The sequence below is a fragment of the Uloborus diversus genome, unplaced genomic scaffold (assembly GCF_026930045.1).
Source record: "Uloborus diversus isolate 005 unplaced genomic scaffold, Udiv.v.3.1 scaffold_229, whole genome shotgun sequence".
NCBI classification, from domain to species: domain Eukaryota; kingdom Metazoa; phylum Arthropoda; class Arachnida; order Araneae; family Uloboridae; genus Uloborus; species Uloborus diversus.
Genome location: NW_026558383.1, coordinates 107,940 through 131,775, shown reverse-complemented (window position 1 = coordinate 131,775; position 23,836 = coordinate 107,940). Strand labels below are relative to the sequence as shown.

Here is a 23,836-nt window from a genome sequence, read left to right as displayed (position 1 = left end):
CAGTGTAGTACATAAAACATATGAGCAAGTTCAAGTATTTTACCGGTAGTACTACTACTACAGTCCTGTATTTTTAAAAAAGAAGAAATGAACAATGTGTTGATACTTTATTGACTTAAGCATCAACTAACTTTGCCAGTTTAAATAATTTTAAGCCTATAGTTGTTACTTTAGCATTGCACGAGTGTATTTAAAAAGGTAGCGTTTTTATTGAAATTCACAACTCTATAACTCAAAACGTAGTTGAATATCAGTCATAATTTTTTTGTGAGATATTCTTATTAGTATTAAAAACATTTTATAAAATTTTCACTTTTTTTTCATTCAGTCCCTTTTCAGATATTGACCTACAAAAATTGGCATTAACGTGTTTTTGGACATTTTTGAAAAGCCGTAGAAAAAAACTAGTTCATTCTAATAACTAAACTTTATGCTGTTGGTAGTACTATGAGTACTCAAACACAGAAATAAAATAATATTGCTGAGTCTCTTTTCCTTCCTAAAAATTTACGCTCTCAAAAATTAGTGATTGTTAACTTTTTTTCGAAATTTTAGAGAAAGAGTTTAACTGACTTTCCTGCATGATAGGAAAATAAAAATATGGTCTATTTAAAGGACATTTTATGCTTAACACACTGGTTTTTAAATTATTTTGATATCTTTAAAAATGAATTGGCAATACAATTTTCCGCAAACTCAGTTTTTTGTCAAATTTGCCAAATTGCCATTTTAAAAATGGCTGCCAAATAAAAAATATGGCTAGTAAATTTTTTTCAATTGCAGTTTTGTTAATGTCTACCTATAGGTAATCCATGATAAAAGAATCAGGAAAATCAAAAATGTTGAGCAACAAATTTTACTCTTTTTGGGTGATTTCAAATGGATTGACCCCAAGGCTACTTTGCTCGCACTATACTAGAACTATAACCCTAAACAAATTTGGCGAAACCTTTCAGCTGAGAATAAAAGGAATAAAGTAAATTCTTTCTCGGTTATTCATTTTGTTCTACGATAATATATTCAAGAAAATATTTTGCATATTGTCCATTCCAACTAAATGCTGCTGTAAAATATGGTAAGTTTAATTAATTTAAGATTAAAAAAACCCCCATATTCTTACAAATTCATACAAAACAATAAAAAAATTTTACCTTGTATAACGTTATCCAAGTTTTTAATCCAGAATTTTCGCTTTCACCAATTATTAAGGAAATAATGAAAACTAACATTATTTTGAGAAGCTCGAGAATACTACCAAGGGACGAATTAATTTCTGTAGCTGAAAGCAAACTAAGACACATCGATTGCGTTAATAAATACTCAGAACAAACTGCCTGTTTTTACGTCAACAAACACACGTGGAACGCAACGTGGCAATGTTTTAGTTTCATTTGCAGTTTTGTAAATCACCGCAAGGTAGCGTATTCGAGCGCTGGAGTTCCGAATTTAGTGATCTCCTACGGAAAACTTTCAAAATAGAGGGTTTTATAGCGCAAAAAAACTCAGTTTTATACCCTGTTTGGTAACGATAGGGGAAACGGGAGGAGTTTCCTCCCGGAATTTTTTTTGATACTGAAATGCATTTTATGCTATCCATTTGAAGGAAGGGTTCGAGTGTTTTCTTGTGGTAGTATTTTTCTAAAAGGGACATTTTAAGCTATTGTGCTGATGCTAAAGAAAGGGGTCATTAGATAGTAAAAATGTTTCAGAGACCTTCCTCATGAAATATTTCGAAATTTGAATCTTAAAAACACTATTTTAGGCTACCTTTAGAGACAATAGAAGAGAAGAAGGAAATTTATAAATCTCTTCCTTCCTTGGAAATCCTTTAAAATTGAAAACTGAATGATGTAATTTTAGTCAGTTTTTTGTGATAACGTTGAGGTAAGGGTGAGCGTTTGAGTAGCCTTCACCTGAACTTTTTGAAATAAAGGTCTTAAACACGCATCTTCAGTCGCGTTAAGAGAGATGTCAGGGTTTGGTTGGCTCCAAGTAATTTTTTTGACCTTGAAGATTTAAAAACCAAATTCCATTCTATATGTATAAACGTTAGAAGAAGAATGGTAATTCGCTTTCTTTAGAATTGTTATGGAGATGTTTTCCGCACATTAAATACGCAGTATTTGAAGTTTATCATTTATTTATTTATTTTTCAGAATTGCACTTACGTTGGTGTTAATTGTGTAGTAAAAAAAATTGGCATTGCTGCCAAGTTTTTAAGATTTTTTTATCAATACTAATAAAGTAAAAAAAATAATAAAAGTAAATATATAAATGAAATTAAAAAGATAGCTCTGGAAATTCCTGAAATTTCGGAGTTTTATGTAAATTTCCGCATTGCCCATGTAATACGAGTAGATCCTGGGATAGGGGTCCTTGACCCTTACGTTATTGCGGATTGCTAATAATCATTAAAAATTTGTACTTTGGTTCCCCACTACCTAGTTCCTTTCTCTTGATCGGAAGTTATAGGATACAGCAGGTATTGCCTTAGATATGGATTTAAAAAATTTTTAGCTGGCTATATGTTTTATTTTTTTTCTTCAGGAAATTTATTTGAGACTAGTAGTTTTGGACTTAATAGGGATGCTAAAAGCCTCAAGAAATTCCCCCTATACTACCTCCAATTGCACTGAAAGTAGCTCTATACCCGCCAGATTAAATATCAGTTAAGCATATTATGATTAATATCAGTTAAGTTCATTTGAACCTTATTGAGCAATCACGATTGCTTATTGTTCTCATTTGACCGTTTTTGGTGTCCGTGCCTTTTTCAACTTGGACCAGACGCTTCTGCAGCACCACCGCCCACCGTCCTCTGCTGGCGGCGCGGCGCGGCAGCTCCGGTTTTGAGCTATCTACTTTTCCTGATCGGAGGCGTCCATGTCTTACACACACGCACATTCACACATACACACACACACACGATTTCACACAGGTCTACGCACACACACACAACTATGCACACGTAACCGCCCAGGAGGAGAGGCAGGATTGGGGGGGGGGGGGACAGGAGCCGTTTCTAGAAACAATAACTCCAATGAGTAGGGTCCTGTCTCAGTTCGTGATTGCGAAAAACATAATTTGAATTCAAAATTTCAGAATTCAAATTAATTTTTTTTTATTTCCTTTATTTTCTTTTGTGAGGAAAAAAAATATTTTTTTAGAGCGGGGCCCCTGCTGGCGCGGGGCCCCATTGGGATCTTTTGCTCTAATCGGCTTAAGGCCGGCTCTGGTTGCTATGTTAAATATTATGAACTGAAAAACTTATTTCAAAAACCTTTCAAGAGAAAAAAAAAAAACCTTACAAAAAGAAAATAATTTATCGAAACAAAAATAATTTTGAATTTACAACTTGAAACTATTATGAGAAAAAAATAGGAGGACAGATTGTCATAATATGTACTTGAATTTGTTTGTATAAACATTAAAATCTCTGCATTAAAAAAATAAATTAATCTAATGCGTTTTAATCATCATGAATAATATAAATAATTAACTAATGCCAACACATTTTATACCGAGTTTCAATCTCAAAAAGCTGGGTTATTGTTTTAGAATGAAGTTATTAATTTTAATTACATTTCTCACTTTCCTGTAACGATCTAACGGCATCACCCACACTTTTCTTGTGACAAAAGATTCTCTCCTGCATAGCAATATGCCTAAAAAAAGAAAAATAAAAAAAAAGGAATTGAATTAGAGCTTTATATTGAAACATTTCAATATAACAAAATATAAAAGATATGAAACGTATCAAAAACTTACGTATGCAAGATAAAAAGTACTTTTTAGCTCAAAATACTTCTGCCATTTTGCAATTTTTGATGAGCTAAGTTTGCTCAGATAGTTTGCTGTAAATATTAATGAAAAAAGAAATCAGTAATGCAAAACAAAGGCATCTTGTCATAGTTTAACTAAAACAACATGAACACATAATTCTCACATCAATGTTTCAGAATACATTTCAAAAGATGGCAACATATGGAACTGTAATGCCATTGCTTATGGACAATATGTTGCAGAAAGCATATAAAACTGCTTTAATTGTTTGATGACACTTTTAACTATTTATTTATTTATTAAGGTTTAAGTTGACGCTTGATATTACAAACCTCTAATTTACCAACACTTAAGATTTCAGAAACTTTTCCAGGGGTCGATCTCGGTTTTTATTTTATTGCATTTTGTGATAAAAAAGGAACCTTTCTTCGGGTATTTTTCTTTCGTAAACTTTTTGGGAGAAAAGTGCTGTCATATCATATAGAACATGTTTAGCTATCACAAATCTAATCTGAAACACCTCTGACCTAAAGGACTTCACCAAGAATGACTTGGAAGTTTGAGGTATTTGCTTTAAACTTATGTTTGCTTTCAGATGAATATATTTAGCTTAAAAGAAAAGTGATGAAAAAACTATTTTTACAAATGAAATATTGTGAAAGGTCTAATTATAAGATTTTAAATTTTGGGTCATTCCATGTGAAATCAACCAGCAAAAACGTGAATTGACACCGTAAAGCTGAAAACTGGGAAATTTGGTTAGTAGTCAGCGGCTGGTAGACTGTTTTATTAGTGGCCACTTTTTAAAGTTAGTAGCCACTTTTTAAAACTACAACTATGTTTCAAACTTTTATTAATAATTTAAAAAAGTATCATCAGAATATCGCTCTAAAGCAAAAAAAAAAAAAAAAAAAAAAATTACTCCACCAAAAAGCATAAAACTTTACAGAAGAGACAAAAAAAAAAAAAAACTTTTAGTACGGTGCAAAACGAGAAAAAAAGTTCGGTTTTAGAGCATTAGTAAATCATTTTGCAAACCATAGGGACCTTTATGATGTGTTTCCTGTTGTAAGCAACATCTCAAACTGTTATATATTTTTAAATGAACCGCATAATATGTGTTTTGAGTTGTGTTACTTTTTTTTCCACTACATGATCGCTGAGCAGCCATCGCAAGGCAGGTGAGACATGCAGGCTTCAAAGTGCAGTGTAAATGATGATACACTGCTACAGCTGAATTTCTCCCTATAGCGGTGGGGAAAAGAAATACATTGGGGCAACTCGGAACAGGGGGAGGGGAAGTGGTTCGATTGGGAATGCAAGTAGAGTGACTGAGCAAGAATGGCGACCGGGGGTGGCAATCGATGACACATTTTTTAATTGCCACTTTTGCAACTTTAATCACCATGTGGTGAGTGGTGACCGCTAATTTTCAGCTTTAGACACACGAGGTTCTCAGATCTTGGTGAAACTTCGTGAGGCTGTTCTATACCTGGATATAAGAATAACTAAAAATTTTTTATCTTAATATGACAATTATTTTTTAAATGGCAGCACTTAAAAATTTTCCCAAAAACTTGTCGTTTAGCAAAAATCACATATCCAGCAACCGTACATACATATGGTCCATGAAACTAGGGACATCACAGTAAAAAAAAAACTTCATTGTATCAGTGATTTTATCTTATTTTATTTATTTATGTGATTTTATCTTATTTTATTTATTTATTTATTATTTTTTTTTCATATGAGGTAAAAAAGACCATATTTTTATATAACTATGGAAAAAAAGCTATAAACACATTTTTTGTAGGCAAATTTTGACAACACTACTCAGCGCCCATGTGTCGTTGCATTAGGGGTTCTATTAATCTTCTTTTTCACGTAGGAAATTAATTGTCATATCTACAATCTTATTTTTTTTACTGAAATTTAGTTTACATAGGAAGAGATTAGACCAACAAAGGAACTTTAAACTGTTATAATTGTCTCGTAACATTTTTTTTTATACACTAGGCCTCATACTAATGTAACATCAGTCACAAAATTGTACTAAAGTTTGCATTGCTTAAACAAAAACAAACCCAAGTTTATAAAAAGTCATATTCTCTTCATTTAGGCTGATACCTTTAATATTATTCCCTTAAACATTTAGAAATAGTTGAATTTAATTATTTAAAACGTATTTAAAATATGTAACATCAGTCACATTTCTCTTTTTGTTAATAAACCTCAAGCAAAATACACAAAAGGCATTGACTGCTGCAGAAAGGCAAAAAAGGAGGCAAGATAAATTAAGAAATAAAGAAAAACAAAATTACAAAAAGTGAAACAAAGTATAAGCTGAAAAGAGCAGATGATTAAAAATAAATAAAAAAATTTAAAAAAACCTAACATAATTACCAAAGTTAGTTCAGAATAAAACTAAAAAAAGAAATTAGGTGAAGAAGTATAGAGAATAAGAGTAGAACAAATTTGAAGTATTGAAGTCCCCATGTTTAAATTATTTGCTGCATTACCCCTCTTTAAAATAATGAAACCTTGGTAAAATCTGTTCGTCACTCAAAGCACTCTTTGTCACTTCTTCACAAAAGAAAACTGCAGCCGTAAAAAAATTTTCAACATAAAATTTGACAAACAGATACTCCTAATTCTTCATGTATTACATTTTTACATTTGAATAAAAGTGCTACATCATCGATACAGAAATATTTCTAAATGTCACAGCTTCAGAGCTATCACCATCCTACTTGCAGTCATGTTGTAAAGAGTTATATTTAAGCATAATTCTTTTTTTTTTTTTAATTCACAAGCTGCAGCAGGTGTTTAGCAACAACGATTTTTTTTTTAAGTGAAGGATGGAATCACTTCCAGCAGAACATGTTGAAAAATTGTTGGCTGCAACTGGAGAACGGGTTCTTGGGGAATATGACAAAACAACTGTATCACAAGAAGTTAGAATCGTTGGAATTGAAAACTAAGAGCATTTAGTAATTGTAAAGATTCAAGCAGAAAAACGTTGAAAATAACCTGTCAAGCGGATGAACTTTATTATTCACAAAGTAATAAAAATTGAAGAGAAAATAATAAAATTTTTAGTTAATGCAAGAGGATTTTTATTTTATGAAATAAAAAAAAATATACCTTTTAAAACTATATAAAAATATACTTTTCTTGTTATTTAAATACAATTTCACAATTTTAAACAAAACACCTGCTAATTTTATTTTTAAGGAGAAATAATTTATAATATCGGCAATTTATTGTAAATGTAACACCAGTCACAAAATCTTTGTATCATCAGTCATGGGTGTTAAATAATTTTTATACTTTCAGTTTTTAAGTTTTTTCAATAGAACGAAGTGTTTTGATCATGTTTAAAATCTCTATATTAAGGGGAAAAAAATCTGTTTAGATTTTTATAAGTCACTTTTCTCAATGTCTCTTCTGCATAACATCAGTTACACTTTTTCATTCCCCTTAAATTCATACAAAAAAATTTCTGAAGTCTGAAAACAAGTGTGGGGGCAGTGATGTACCATGTCACAATATTTTAGATCAATTTTAGAAGAAACAAAATTTAATTTCAAGACAGTGCTGAATTTATAAGCTAAAAATAGAGTCACATTGTAACATCAGTCACTATATGCAGTTTTCACTATAAAAGATTTATTTTTTTGAGATAGAGTTAATTTTTTTTTTTTTTTTTTTTGATTGGATTTGTACTGTAAAACAAGTTTATAATTAGATTTAAGATTTAAATCAGTTAAAATAACTAAAAAAATCTTTAAACAGCAAAACTGAGTTCAATTTCGGACATTGACTTGTGCTGAGAAAGTGCTAAATAGCGTTTTTAGCCCTCCAAAACATCCAAAACCCAATATATTCTCGGAAACTAGGTTAAAAATAGTACAACCTTATGCAATAAAATTGGTGGGTTTTGGAGTTTTATTCAAGTTAGAGATGATCAAAACTGTACTTCTGAAATGCACAAAAATCAACCAAAGGTGTTCTCTACTAGATCAAATCTTAAACTAATAAATAAAATCAGGCCTTCAGCACTATCAGGGTATGTTAATTAGATAAATTAAAGTGAAGAAAAAATATTAATATTAATATATGAGCTTTTTTTGAATAATATTTAGAATGACTGCTGAAGTTGAGAACTCTCAAATTTGAGGTTGAGCACTTCTATTACTCATCAGACATACAGTGAAATAGCAGTTTCTAGGGGGAATTGGATGCATTTATTAGCTCTTAGAGATGCCAGCTTCATCTTTGAAAGTTTTAATCATGTTCTGAATTACAATTTTACAATTATTTCACAGTGGTTTCTTGGAAGTCCAACCTCAAATCACCACTCAACATGATTGAGTGTTAGATCTATATTTTTATTTTAGTAATATACTTTAACTCGATCATCTGGAATTCTGAAATCAAAAACTCTTTTAATCTTACATTGGTTTACTTTTTTCTTTTGTTAAACAAGCAATATCAATTTAATGTCACAATTATCAGTCAATGTTCTACAGGTGACAAGTTATCCATACAATTATTTCACTTCGAATAATTTTCCCTCGAAGTCCAAAAAAAGAAAAAAAAATACCATGTATTATTTACAATAAAGTGTACAAAATTGTGTTTAACTAATTTTACTTTGCATATTCTGACAAGTATTTCAATGCATACTTTTGAAAACTTATAGTGATACAGTAGAAAACATCATACGTAGAAGTCTATTTGTAAATGTAAACATTTTTAAGGCCTGAAATAGAGTTTCTGTGGTCTTCTGACCAAAACTTTTTAAGTACTCTCTTTTACCCCGGAATTTTAATTTTCGATTTACAGTCTCAAATGAAAGAACACCTAAAACTGGCTGTCCGAAGGCCTCAGAAACTTATCTTAAGTTTTAAATGTATTAGCACTAACAAAATTTATTTCTGCGTATGGTTTTTTTAATTATATTACTGTAACAATAAAAATATTCAATAAATGTCATACAAGTCAGAAAATGCGGAGACAAAATTTTCTAACTTTAACCTTCACAGTTTTATTAACATACAATCCACAGCATATTTTGTTTTTCAACTTTAAACATTAATACATAGTTACAAAATAATCACTTATTAAAAGAATTTTATTTTCACCTTTGATCACTTCCTTCAAAGTGAAATGTTGTGCTTGGCAAAAAATGAAGTTTCGGAAAACCGCCATAGATGAAATAAATTTCCCATAGGAGGTTCAAGTGTATTAAAAAAACCAAAAACATAAATTTGACACCCAGTAACATTTTGCATTATAACAATGGAAAACTTTTGTCAAAAAAATAAATAAATAAATAAATAAAAATAAATAAATAAAATAAAAATAAATAAATAAATAAAATAAAACAAGGGTCAAGCAGACAGTAATGAAAATACAGCTTTAGTCTGGCCACCTTTCAACAACAAACATTGGCAAGCAAGCAGTGAAGACAAAACCAAGCAACTGAGTCCAGTAGAGGGAGAAAATGTCTTAGCCCATAAATTAAAATATGGTTCCTAAATTTATGAGTTAGTGACAATAAATTTATAAAAAAAAATAAATAAAGTGGTTGGGACTCACAAAAATTCTGTATATCTGATGACTGACAGAAGAGTTTAACCTCAAAAGTTGAGAGTTCTCAACTTTAGCAGTTGTCCTAAATATTATTAAAAAAAAAAGCTCATATATTAATATTTACTCTTCACTTTGGTGTATCTAATTAACATGCCCTGTTGGTGCTAAATGCCTGACTTTATTTATTAGTTTAAGATTTGATCTAGTAGAGAACACCTTTGGTTGATTTTTGTGTATTTCAAAAGTACACTTTTGATCAGCTCTAACTTGAATAAAACTCCAAACTCCACCAATTTTTTTGCATAAGGTTGCACCATTTTTAACCTGGTTTCCAAGAACATATTGGGTTTGGGAAGTTTTGGAGGGCTAAAAATGCTATTTAGCACTTTCTGAGCACAAGTCAATGTCCGAAATTGAACTCAGTTTTGGTGTTTAAAGATTTTTTTAGTTATTATTACTGATTTAAATCTTAAATCTAATTACAAATTTGACTTTACAGTACAAATCCGATCACAAGAAAAAAAAAACTTTGTATCTCAAAAAATAAATCTTTTATAGTGAAAACTGTGTATGTATGTACAGTTGCTGGATACGGAATTTTTGCTAAACGACAAGTTTTTGGGAAATTTTTTAAGTGCTGGCATTTACAAAGTAATTGTCATAGAAAGATAAAAAAATTCAGTTATTCTTATATCCATGTATAGAATAGCCTCAAGAAGTTTCATCAAGATCTGAGAACCTTGGGTGTCCACCCCTGGATGATTTGAAATGGAATGACCCTTTTGTGAAGTGGCCACAAAGCAGACCCAATTCGCTCCTGAATCAACCCGTTTTTGCTAGTTTCGAAAAAATCTTATTTAAATAGTGCAGTTTTTGGAAAAACTACATTTTTTTGTAGTGAACTACAACTACAACTACTTTCTTACAAATGTAGTTAACTACAACTACTTTTTTTTAATGTAGCTATCACAAATTACTTTTGAAATATAGTCGCCACTTCGCTACTTTTTAAAAAATATGTAATTAAACAGAATATAAACTAGAGTGCCCCACAAAAAATGAAAGTTGATTTTTCAAGTAACATACCCTCTTATATCAAAACAATTGGGGAAAAAGTTTTATATAATTTGAACACTGGCAACCTGTGCTGTCTTGCCTCTGAAAGTGTAAACCAGCACTTGTATGCAGGCCAAATAGAAAAAAAAAACTTTTTATAAAACTCGAAAAATCTGTTCATAAAACGTTGCCCCTAAATCCCACATATACCACCGCTATCTACCTACTTTATTGTTTTTATTTAACAGCTTGATAGTTTCGTAAAATGTACCAAACATTTTTAACAAATATTTATTGAAAAAAATCAATTTTTTGAAGAAATAGTTGATATTTCACCATTTTACTTTGCCCTCCATTACCCTACTTGTGCAAAATTTGGGCCAGTGAAATTCGTTTGAACCTTGATTTAAGTTTATTTAAAAGTAGCTTCTCGAAATCGCTACAAACTAGCAAACTACTATTTATTTTGTATCGAACTACTCACTATACTACCTTCTTTTTAAAAGCAGTGCGCTACTCTACAAACTACTAAAAAAAATAGCTACTACAGTAGCGTCACTACTTGTAGAGCGCTACTTCCAACCACTGAAATAGTGAAACTTTTCAATATTTTTTTACGGCAAAATCTTTCTTTTAATGAGCTCCTGGCAAGTTAAAGTAGCTCTTAAGGATTTCAGCACTAGGGACAGGAAATCTCAGGGAAGAAGATACTCTCTTACATTTCAATTGTAATTTACTCTCTTTTTTCATCCTTCTGTTTTCTTTTTTAAAGAACTAGGGTAACCGCACCAGTAACAGACATACTTAAAACATCGCTGACAAATTAACTCGGCTGACTCTAGCAAATAAAGGAATTCTTCAACTTTCTGAGCCTTCTAATGCATTTAGACTTTTTAAAATAGTTTTCTCTCATGCAACTACATCTCATCTAACGTTTGGTTGCATCTGGATCCTCTGAATTAGTTACACTCTTTTAATTTAATAAAATATAAATCCAACAAAAAATAAAATATGTCTCATTACTGATAGAATTTGTCATGGAAATATGTGCACCATTCATAGTATAGTTTTTGATGAGTTTGAATTTATGAACTTTTTCCTTGTTCACAAGGAGTTTGTAAAATCAAGTCTTAACTGTACAATTAAGCAGTGGTCTCTTTGTATGTCATTACAAAAAAAAAAAAGGCAAAGCAATTTAAATAATTCTTTTTCAGTTTAGAAACATATCTACCTTCAGAATATTACTTTAATAAAACATACCAAATAATCAAATCATAATACTTTACCTCCGGAACTATACATTCTGGAAGTTTCATTCGCTAACGCTGAGATAAGGCTTGGAGCATGTTTCAATTCAATGGCTCGAGCGATAGTTACTAAAACACATAAAGATCGATTAAGAACCACAGTAAGAAAATTATAAAAACATTATATAGCTTTCCAAAAGTTTTGAACAACATTTATATTTACCACAGATGCCATTTTTTAAAAAAAAATAAGGCTGAAAAAATTCAGTCATAGAACTTGCATATTGTCTACATGCCAAGGACTACAATTAAGGGTGCGAAGAGGAAAATACTACTGAAATAATTTCTAAGATCCTCTTTTTGAAAACTCCTGGCAGGTGAGCATATGCCTAACATGTTGCAATATCGATCTCTTAAATAGGACATTATTAAACTATTATTATACATACTGCCGTGTGCAGGTAAACGACAGTATCTGCAAAAATGAGTTTTCGAGATATTTGAAGAAATGTGTGGTGGATTCAATACTAACAACAGGAAAATGTTGGAATTAGACGTTTTTTAAAGCCGAAACCAAATAAACAAGCTTGTACAATACAGATAACGTACAAGAGATGACAAAAAGGCAAAATGAAAAATTTGCAGTTGCTGTCCTTTATCTGCACATGGCAATATAGTCTAGCTTGTTGCAAAGTTGAAAGGACGAAATAAAAATTTTGTTATGGCTGTAATTTCATCATGAAAAGTTAAATTATATATAGTAAAGTGTGAAAGAGCTATAAATTCGCTATAAACAAGCGTTACTATATTGATATTTACAAATCCTACTTTATAAATATGTTATTGTAAATAATCAAATCATAGCTATTGTCACATTAAAGCAACAGTAGGATATCTTACTGTTGCTCCGAGGCAACAATATGACAACAAAAAGAAAAATTTCTTTTAACATTTTATATTTTAAGTTCATTTTTAAAGCTTTGACAGATTCAATCGAAAGACAAATTTTAATTTTTTAAGCCAAATTTATTTGAAGACTTTGTTCTTTCTGAGCATAATGATTCAAATACTATTGGTATCAATACATATTCCCCTCCCCCCCTGTACTTTTAATAATGCGGCTAAAAAGGAAAGAAACTAGTCAAGAAAAGAAATTTGAGATTTTGATAACTTTTTTCACAGGGTAAAACAGTATTATAATTAGAAACATTTTGTTGAATACAGGTTAAGAAAATCTTGAAAAATAAGGATTAATAGTCCATTTTGTTTATTACAGCATGTATTAAAATCAGTGGTTGAAAGTAGTGCACTAAAAGTAATTTTTTCAACCACTGATTAAAATACATCAGCTTTATTTTATTTCTGAAGAATAACCATAATATTGCAAAATTAAAAAAAACTAATCAGCTCTAAAGTGTTGCTGTATTACATACACAGAGAGACAGGCAGAGAGGGATCTATGTAGCTTTGTTAATTGAAGCTGCAGAATTACAAATGAAACACACTTCTGTTTAGAACATCATATTCTAAAACTGCGAAATCAAATGAAAAAAAAATTCTTTTAATAATTTTAATCAATGATCTTTTATTAGTTAAAAAAAAAAAATCACTTTATTTAAATCCTGATTCAAGCGAACAAACTCAAGCTTTAAGTACTAGTACTCATTAATACCTTCTTGAGCTTCAGCTGTGCACTGACTTATGTATGCATTCACAATGCTAGAATCTAAATCGGATCCAGGCACGGGTTTCTGAAGCAAGCTTCCTACATATTTTTCCTAAAATAAAATTTACAAAAATAATGTTATGACTATTGTAACAAATATAATTTTGCATTAATTTTTATGGCACAAAAGAAAAAATAAAATAAATAAATAAATAAAGAGAAATATCTTACTTGCATAGCGGAAAAGTATCCAGCTGCCTTGCGTAAGCACTTATGAACTTCTTTTGCTTCATCCATATTGATCCTAATAAAAGTTTCAAAGTATTATTTATTTATTTATATTTTGACAATAAGTCACAAAAAATAGAATATTACATCATTAAAAGTTAAGAATTGAACAGGTGTGTTAACTTAAGTGTCTAAAAAACAGGTATGAGAGCGCCAGCTTGGAAAGAAGTCGAACTTCAAGTGAATAGAAAATCATCACAATAAGAATGAGCGTAGGTGGATACATATCAGAATGCTGTTAGGTGTGTTTAAAAAAATCCGACAAATTAAAAACTACCAATAAGTTAATGACTAAAATCAAGAGAAAATAAATAAATTACTTGAATAAATAGTAAAACAAACAATTTTTTAGGTTGTATGTGGTAAAGTAAATTTTAACTTCAAAAAATAATTATTGTACTTAAATAAGATGCAAAAGATTGGATTCTTACACATGGCATGTATTTTTGCCAATACTGCCATGCTAAGCACAGAACTTGTATCTGCACATTTTATCAAAATTGATTTATTGTCATCGGGTGGTCATTAGTAGTTTAGTTGACCTAAATTTCTAAAAAAGTTTTTTTTTTTTTTCAATTTGTGGATGCGAAATATTAAGAAAAGCTTCGGGAATAAAGTTGTAACTGCACATTTTGCATAGTTGGATAAGGTTTATGCTTGGGTTTATCAATTGATCTATTTCAAACAAATCTAAAGAAGTTCTTCTGCCCTTATATAGAAGTTTGGTAAGACCTCATTTGGAGTACGCTGTTCAGTTTTGGTCTCCTTATCTTAAGCAAGATATTAATGTATTGGAAAGGGTTCAAAGGCGGGCTACAAGGCTAATAAATGGACTTTCTCATTTAGACTACGATTCCAGGCTTAGAAGGCTAAAAATGTAGTCTTGAGCAAAGAAGAGACCAAGGCAGGGGCGGCAAATAAGGGGGTCAAGAGGGGGCGGTTGCACCCCCAAATTTTTTGAGCAGAATGATAGAAAATGGATGAATTCAATTTATGTAAGTCGGAAATAAATGTTCACTAAAGGAAATCTCACTGTTTCTCAGCAACTATTTGATGAGACTAGACACATTCTCAGACTAGAAGAAGTGTTTTTCGTATTTGGATGATGACTTAGAAATTCATGAAGTATTTTCGGCTTTTTCAGAACGTAAAAAACTGATAGAAAACCATGGTTAATTTTAACTAAAGATGACATTGCCTCATATAGGCTAAATATTTCACACTTGTGTGCCCAGTGTTACGATGGTATGTGCAATACGAGAGGCTCGTGAAAAGTGGTATGGCAGCATGGTTTTCACAAGAAAATTCCTTGATATTTTACATTCATTTTTATGCTCATTTTTTAAGTTTATATTTATTTAATGAGTGTTCATTGCTTTCTTCTGCTAGAAACACGTTTCAGCTGCTCAATACACTATAATGCTTTGATAAAAACTTCTACAAAATGCATGTGATTATTAAAAAAAAAAGACATATTAACCAAATACCTTTTATGGGACTCTATAATTATGCAATCGCGGAGTGACACAAGATAATCTTCAAGAGTTAAAACGATAAAACCATTTCTCTATAACTTCAAAGCAGTGATTTGACGACTGGAAGAATTATTGCAAAACGATTCTTTCAATGGTGAAAAAGCTCATGCCCTTTAGCATGTATGACTTCGTTTGAATTTTTATCCACTTTGTTTGCATCGAGAAAAGGTTTTTGAAAAATGCTTTACTCTATCAAAATATATCTTCAATCCGCTACTCGACTATTCAAACCACAGTTCAATCTGCAATTGATCTGTGTGTACATTTCAATCAATCGTGAAATTTTTCAAAAAAAAAAAAAAAAAAATCTTCCGCCTAGCCAATTTTAAAGAGGCGGAAAAAAAAAAAAGTGACAAAAATCCACTTGATAATGTGAAGTCAAACATTAATTTTTGAATATTTTGTATGAAGTAATAGATTCAGTTTCGAATGAAATTAACACAAAATTTGATGATAATTATTTTTCTATATGGTTGGCTGGGATTATGGTTATTTGGATTGGATTTTGAAAACGAAAAATAAAATGTTTCAACTGTGAGTAAAATTTTTAGCATGAGGAAAGAACAATTACAAGCAATATGCCGACAGAATGATTTTCACATCCAGAGACTTCAGTTTCGTCCTTCTTATGGGCTCATCAGTCTGGAATAGTGAATAACAGAGCTGGAGGCAGATGATATCTCATTGAAACTGCGAGCACTGACATGACTAGATTAGTCAATGTTGACAAGTTTAAGCCCCTCACAGTTTTTGAAGTAGCATGGGTGATTATGAAGAGCAAGATATAAAAAGTGTTTTTATACATAACTTTGTGTTACTTCAATTATTTTTTAACTATTACAATCGGTTTAGCTATTAGAGAAAGATTTTTTTTGTGTCTCAGGAGGTTAGAGAAATATTTTCGAAGCACAAAAGGGAAAAAAAATACCTTTTCTATTTAGCTGAACTGGCAAAACAGCACGACATTGGGCACTGATAGTATTAGTAACACGATTCCCTGCTCTTCCGAATTCGAAAAATCATGCATTATAACTTTTCCAAAAGGTATAAAATCTTTAGCAGCGAGATGTTTTGTATGATAAATTTTTAGTCAATGAATCAAAATTTTAATTGTTTCTAAACACTAATTTTATTCATACTAAACCGATTTTATGACAACTTCTTGTTAGCTAATGTGTGTTTGGTTTGGCTTTGGGGTTATACATATTTAAGAAATTCGACCTCCCAAATGAAATGGTGAAATGCCGCCCCTGGACCAAGGGGACATGATTCAGTTGTTTAAATTTATTAAAATGAAAGATGTTACAGGGCTAAAGTTCAGCACTGAAAACAGGTCAAGGGGTCATTGTTTTAAGCTATTTAAATCTCAGGATAACATGGATGTTAGGAAAAATTATTATTTTAGCAGGGTAGTGGAACCTTGGAACAGCTTAGCAGAAGAGGTGGTAATGAGCAAGGGAGTAGATAGTTTTAAGAGGGTCATTGATCTTCACTGGGGATTGTAAATTGACTAGGACCAGCCTAGTTGGGCCCACAGTCTGTTGCTGGTCGTCACTTTTGTATTTGTATTTGATATTTTAAATGCAAGAGACAAATATTAAGCCTTTAAAGTGCTATATGCAGCAGTTACCCCCTTTTTTCTTTAGTAATTATGTAGATATGACTTTTATACCTTAAGGTAGTACTAAAATTTAGGTTACCTATTAATTGAATAGTTGATAAAGGTCTATAAAAAAACTAATGCTACCTAGCATAAAGGTTTATGTAAATATTTAGATCTGATTCTTTTCAGCAAAAAAAAAAAGCATTTCATTCTACAGTCAATTATATTCTTGTCTATGTATTATCTGCTGCTAAAACTATCTTCATGCTCAGTAAATAAATCAAGATTATGAAATATTATTGCCTAATGAAAATTCATATAAAATTTCAACTTATTTTATTTATCCATTTTTGTTTTAAAATTATTAAGTATCATCTGCTGTCAAAACTAGCTAACACGCTCAGTTAATGAATATAGAGAACTGAAATATATTATGGTTTACGCAGTTCTCCTGAAATTTTGAGAATGGTATTTATTTTTCAGAATACACATTCTGTTCTATTATTTACAAGTTAAAGCGACAGCTAAATCTTATAGACCAAAAAAGAAGATGTTTTCAAGCTCGTTTTACTAAGCTATTTTTGTCGTATCTGTGCTAATACCCCTAAACATGACAAGTAATAGTCACTTACGGTGAAATTTACCTAGTATATGAAAACTTTATTGAAGAGAGAATTTTTCGTAACTGCATTCATTAATTTTAAATCAAAGTTTTTACAAAAATACTCACTTGCGTGGGTTACATAAATCATTTATGAAACGATTACCAGGAGTTGAATTTTAAGATAAATCATAAATCAAAGAAATGAGTTGTAACTTTAATCATGAATTTTTCATTTTGAGCACCACTGCAGATACAACTTTTGCACTTAGCACGGCAGAATACTTTTGTTCAACTTTTCAGGTTTAGAAAACATGGTTTCAATTTTACTTTTGTGACAGAAATTATAAAATTCATTTTAACTATGGTAAGATCTTTTTTTTTTAAATGTACATGAAAAGTTGTTTAAAAAGAGGATTTCTGTGAAAATAAGTGTAAAACTCATGCATGATAAGTAGATAACAGCCTCTTGGTCCATCTTCACTACAACATCATGGTCGACGATAGTGTTCCTTTTGATGACATTAAAAACGTAATTTGTGAATGTCTTAACACACACTGCAACGGACCTGGAATCTAGAAACACTAAATAAATTGCATTTGATTCAACCGTCGGCTTAAGGTTTCAAACCATTACAATTTATCAGGAGAGAACAAGTTTTATTAACTCGTCTTTGCATTGGTCATACCAGGTTCACCCACAATAAATACCTCTTATGCTGTGAACCAGCTCCAACTTGTATTAAATGTAACGTCAACCAGACAGTGGTGCATATTTTATGCAACTGCCCAAATTTTAATCAAATACGTTTTAAATATTTTAATGATTTTAATCCATCTTTGAAAGACTTTTAATTTAGTGTTTGTCTCACTATTATGTGATTTTGTCCTTTCATTATTTTTCAAGATATTGTTTCATCCATTTTTCCTTATATGTTTTTAATGTTTATATGTTTTTAAGACTGCCCTTTTTTAATACTAGTACTTGGACATTTATGCTTTTTACTTCAAAATATGCTTACTTTTACTTTTTGACTTATTCTAAAATGAAAAATAAATAGTAAATAATGAAAAATTGTTTGGCGCAGTATAGCCCTCAAGGGCTCTTGCGTCATAAAAATCCAATAAACCAATGAACCAACCATCTTCGTTACTGCTTGTGGCTTTGAGACTCACTCGATTGACAATTAACTTGTTTACACTGAAAAAAAGGTTCCCAGTAACCCTAAAACACTCGTTTGAAATTAAGTTGAAATTTTTTGCATCATAATATAGTTCTCTTATGTTCAGTTTTTCAAAACATCAAACGGTCAATTTAGATTGCACAATGGAATTTTGAAGGAAATAAATAATAATAATAATAATTAATTTTGAAAACTCGTGTCACATTCAAAAATTTCTAATTTACAGGTATAGGTATGGATAAATTTAGTAGTAACACTTACTCATCTTTTCCAGCTATCATTGCAGCATGCTTCATGAACCAAATTCCAACATTCTGGCAAATGGATACCAGTTCAAAGACAGCATCCTGTTGAGCCCTTTAATTAATTTAAAACAATTAAACTCTAGCTTCAAACGAAACCAGGAATGTTGAAATACATATGAAACAATCATACTTTTTAAACATCATTGCTTTGTCCCAAAACAGTTAGGAGCATTGCTCAAGTTTTAAAACTCCCATAAATGCCAAAATAATAATAATAATAATTTATAAATAAACAAACAAATAAAGAACAGGCTTCGTACTCAATTTCCCAAATAAAATGAAGGAGTTTTGAGGGAGAAAAATGAGATTTTGAAGGAGTACTAATAGGCTGCCCGTAAATGATGTCGCACTTTTTTTTTTCAAATGTTTGACCCCGTCCTTCTTTGTCACAAAGTGTCACACTAGATCTTACTCCTCCTCTTGTCACATGTCATATTTTTTATAAACATACTGTTATAATAACTGCATGATGTTACTTTTTGTCACCCTCTCTCTTCCCCTTGTCACAATGTCATGAACCCCTCCACCCTCTAAAGGCATGACATCACTTTGTGGACGTTACAATATCATAACCTAAAACATTTGCTAAACAATTGTTTTTTTAACACAATCACTTAACGTAGTACATTTGCTTATGTATTTCTAAATATTTAGATAATAATTCGAAAAACTGACTTTGCAGATGAGAGTGTGGTGGAGAGCCAGCCAAGCACCATTAAAGTATGGTTTACTTTATTTATGATATATCTTAGTCATCTAATAATATTTCCACCTTCAACTTTTATAACTTTAAAAAAAATTTCCTAAATGAAGGATGTATTGGAGAGTTTTGAAGGCGTGTACGAACCCTGAAGAAAAATAATGGTTTAAAGATTTATTAATAATGAGGATTTGTTTCATAGGTTTTGAATTTTTTTCTGAGCGCTACACAAGATATTTTGTAGCGTTCTGACTCAGTAGTTAAATACCAATATGGTTTTCAGTCAAAATATTTTTAAACCATATCACACCTCCAGTCTCCAGAAAATGCTGAACTTTCCAGGATTGTTGCACAACAAGCAACAATTTTATTAGCAATTTTTAAAATTCAGTGCCTGAGCCGTCAAAGCTCAGTTGGCAGAACGGTGGACTGTAGCTTGTAAAACAGAAACAGATTCAATGCCATCATTTTAACAACATTGTTACCTTTACTGTGACACATGACAACAAATCAGAGATGCAAAGCTAAACTTTTAAAACGATATTTTATGCCATTTCAACGAAATTTATTCAGGTTGCTCATTATGAGAAAAACCAACTCATTGAAAAGTGATGGTTGAAAGAGTACAAAAACATTTAATTGAGTTTATACCAATCAAAAAGTTCAGGTTTTCTATTCTGAACATGTCAGCTGCCATATCACTGCTTACAGACAAAGAAATTTTGTTCAGATTATGTCAGTCATGGGTGACAGACAGTAAACCTTTCGTTCAGGATAAAGGTCTCATTGGACTGACAGTATAAACATGTAATGTGAAACTAAAAAACTACATTGTTTGCAATTTTACAATCATATCATAAATGTATTAAAATATTTGAAACAGTCTGAAAAAAGAAAAAAAAAGTTGTATTTTAATATGCACTGCGGACATTGCCTAATTTAGATTATTTCTTCACAAAAGCGCAAGGCAGCTAAAGTTTCAAACAATTTCATACATCAGTTTTTTTTAATCATACAACAATGATAGAAATCATTTATGAAACATCTAAATTCAATGCAATAAATATATTGAAAATTTTAAATAGACAGATATTAGAACATAGAATAACAGTTTAGTGCACAGAGCATATTTGATTTTTAAAAAAATAATAGAAGGTTTGAAAATGCTAAAAAAAAAATTTTTGCTACCATTAAAAAATGGATTGAAGATATTTTTAGAAGGGTATTTTAATTTGGGGTGGGGGAGGAAATACTGAAAAAAAAAAATGGAATGAAGAAAGGAAAAGCATAAAACAATATGAATTGGTAAGATAAATAAAATTGAAAACAGAAAAAATGCAAATTAACTCGAGCTTTGGAATGCTTGGATGGAGTGAAAAATATTATTCTAATTTTTGATTTAACTCTGTGCAATCTTTATTTTCTTTGTCAGATGCGCTAATTAGAAAAGTAGCACATCAACGGAATATGCAAAAACCTGCAGAAATATATGCATCCAAATTACTCAACCTGAATTGCCTGCTCTTACTAAAAGATAAGACAAAGGTTGATTATACCAATTAAAATCAAAAAGAGATTGGATTGAAACATTTAATTTTACTTACAAAGGCGTATTCCCCATAAGAGATTGTGTCCATCGAAATCTTGCAGAATACCGTAATTTACTCTCTCCACCTTTTTCGTCAGGAGCAACAATTAAGCCATGGAGGAAACTCAAATATCTTTCAAATGCCGTTGTCAATGTCGCAGCATCATTATTTGGATCGCTCAACAAATCCAGCAGTCTATTCCTGCTTTGTCTTATTTCACTACAAACGAAAATACAGAAAATAAACTAAAGAATTAATGAATAAAAAAGTATATCAAAGGCTCTGTATGTAGTCCAAAGACTTAAATCCTTATCCTACATGGTTGGGGAAGGGAGGGAGATGTAAAAATTTTTAGGGAGGCTAGATTACGGTTTAAAGGTGGGAAAACATGTATGATGCTACAATGAAAATAATCAAATTGGTAGCAATATTTAGTAAAAAATATGGGGTACATAGTGTTATAAATTCAGGTGTCTAGCAGTTTACTGATCATGAAGTCCCTACAAAATAACACAATTCAAATTCATAAAGTTCATCAGTCTTATGCATTTGTTTTCAACATGCCATTAGCAGACACACATGTCAAACTTGTAGCACCTTCCCTTTTTGCTAAGGGGGCAGGGCTGCAGAGATATTTTCTGAAAAGTGAGTCTGAAAAGTGAGTTTGGATGTGAGGGGGCAGGTGTCCTCGTCTTGCCTCCGTGCAAGAGCCGCCTAGCGTCCACTTTAGGAACGAGCTGTATTCCAAAGCTCTGTCTCAAACAAAAAAGAAATGAATCTCTGCTAGCAGCTACTAACATATAGAAACTATACATTGCTTTATGCAATTTTTATGACATGAATGAAAAGAGAAAAAAAAAAAAAAACAACACTTAAATTCAGAGTCTGCTTGTATAATTGGAATGATTAATTTGTGACCAAAGTTTAACACTTATTTATTTAGCATGAAGGAAATTACAAATGAAGTAGAAAAATTGCAATGTATTCATATTTTAGAGACTAGTTTCAGAAAGTTTTGAACAGAATTCAAGTGCAGAGACAAAACTGAAAAGAGTGTGATATGTGTCAGAACAAGCAAAAAGGAAAATTAAAAAATTAAATTTTGCTCACATGTGTAAAGTATAAATAAGCTTTATGATTACTCTGCACCCATTATTACTTGCTTTTTTAAAAAATTTAACAGTAAGTTTGCTGCATAAAAGATAGTTCACTTTTTCAAGTGGGCACAAAAAAATCTTCATGGAGTGATGCACTGAGAAATATAATTGATGCTCTAGTTTCTAAAAAACTAAATTCAAATGCTAAAGTAGTTTTTGAAAAAAAATTTTAAATAAGTGAACTAAATTTAAAACAAAGAGTTAGGTTATTTTGCAGCAATTCACAAAAAGCAAGTGGAAGAACACAATACAAACTGTTTTTGATTAAGGGACCTATTACTTATTTAATGCCGAAATTACCAATAACTTTTAAGTTTGAAAATGCTAAGAATTTACTTCAATGAAAAATACAATAATGGCAAGTTTTATTCAACAGAAAAAAAAAAAAAAATCACAAAGTTAGAAGGTTGGTGGTTGTAAACATCCTGAGAAAGCAGCAACTAACATTATTCAAGACACACATTATTCAAAGCACTTGATCTAACTAAGAACTCTCTCTATTATCTTGATCCTACATTTTATCTGACAGGATGTGACAGAATCCTAGAGAGAACAATTTCAAAATAAATAAACATCACCTACTCTAGGAGGAACTTTAAAAGGATATTGATGCAAATAAAAGCAAGTAAATATTTTCTTACACGCAAAGAAAATTAGTCACTATAGTGACTTGGGACATAACTCCATGAAGAACAATGAAAATCATTAGAATTAAAATTTTATGCTAGCCACTACATTAAGAAAAATAATTTAACTGATCTGAAGCTTAATATTTCTAATTACAGCTTTTACAACTTCGCTTAAACTTAAGACACTGTTGTTATGCTTCTAAAAATTAATTTAGAAGACAACGCACAAGTGTCAAAGAGAACAGTTTTTTTTTTTTTTTTTTTGAGAAATTTTTGAATAAGTCAGATACTCGATCCAAAAATAAAGAATTATTATTCACGAATTCTTAAAACAATACACAAACAGATCAAAATAAATAATAAAACAGATAGATGAACAAAACGTGTATTGCGAAATATACTGAGAACAAGATTTCTCTCAGAATGAAAAATAAATAACATCTAAGTTTTGCATTTTACTGACCTGCAAACTTGAACTGCTTGCGAATCACTGACAATTAATTTCAATTCAAAGTTTACTTGACTTGTCGCCTTTAATGGGTTTCTGTGAAACCAATATGCCATAATTGTTATGTTGTTCTGTCCACAACTACATAAAGTGTTGGAGTTAAATGATAAACAGTGAATTGTGTGTGTGTGTGTGTGATTTGTGAACGATCACAACATGCGTGGGTAAATGGGGTGAGCAGGGAGTGAGCTACCTTTCGTGAGTAGTGAGTCAACTCATCCAGAAGAATTAACCACAGATCGAGCAAGGCCAAACTCTAATCAGCTCTTATTTGCGTGACGTCATTATGGGTGTATGGAGAGCAGCAGTCAGCTGCTTTTTGATGGCGGATAAGAAACTTCGGATTCACCGTATTAGCTGTATGTAATTGCGAGTGCGAAGTTATTT

At 31.0% G+C, this 23,836-nt stretch overlaps 1 protein-coding gene across 1 annotated transcript in view; it reads right to left on the bottom strand.

Moving 5' to 3' along the window:
• The window catches only part of LOC129233182 (BRO1 domain-containing protein BROX-like), a 41,096-nt gene extending 17,577 nt beyond the window's left edge, over positions 1–23,519 (bottom strand). The window contains 9 exon segments of the mRNA XM_054867247.1: positions 3,583–3,619; positions 3,621–3,665; positions 3,769–3,854; positions 11,724–11,813; positions 13,357–13,462; positions 13,582–13,654; positions 18,823–18,918; positions 21,171–21,374; positions 23,405–23,519. Coding sequence (XP_054723222.1) covers positions 3,583–3,619; positions 3,621–3,665; positions 3,769–3,854; positions 11,724–11,813; positions 13,357–13,462; positions 13,582–13,654; positions 18,823–18,918; positions 21,171–21,374; positions 23,405–23,505 — 838 coding nt within the window. The 5' untranslated portion in view covers positions 23,506–23,519.
• Positions 23,520–23,836: the final 317 nt, after the last annotated feature.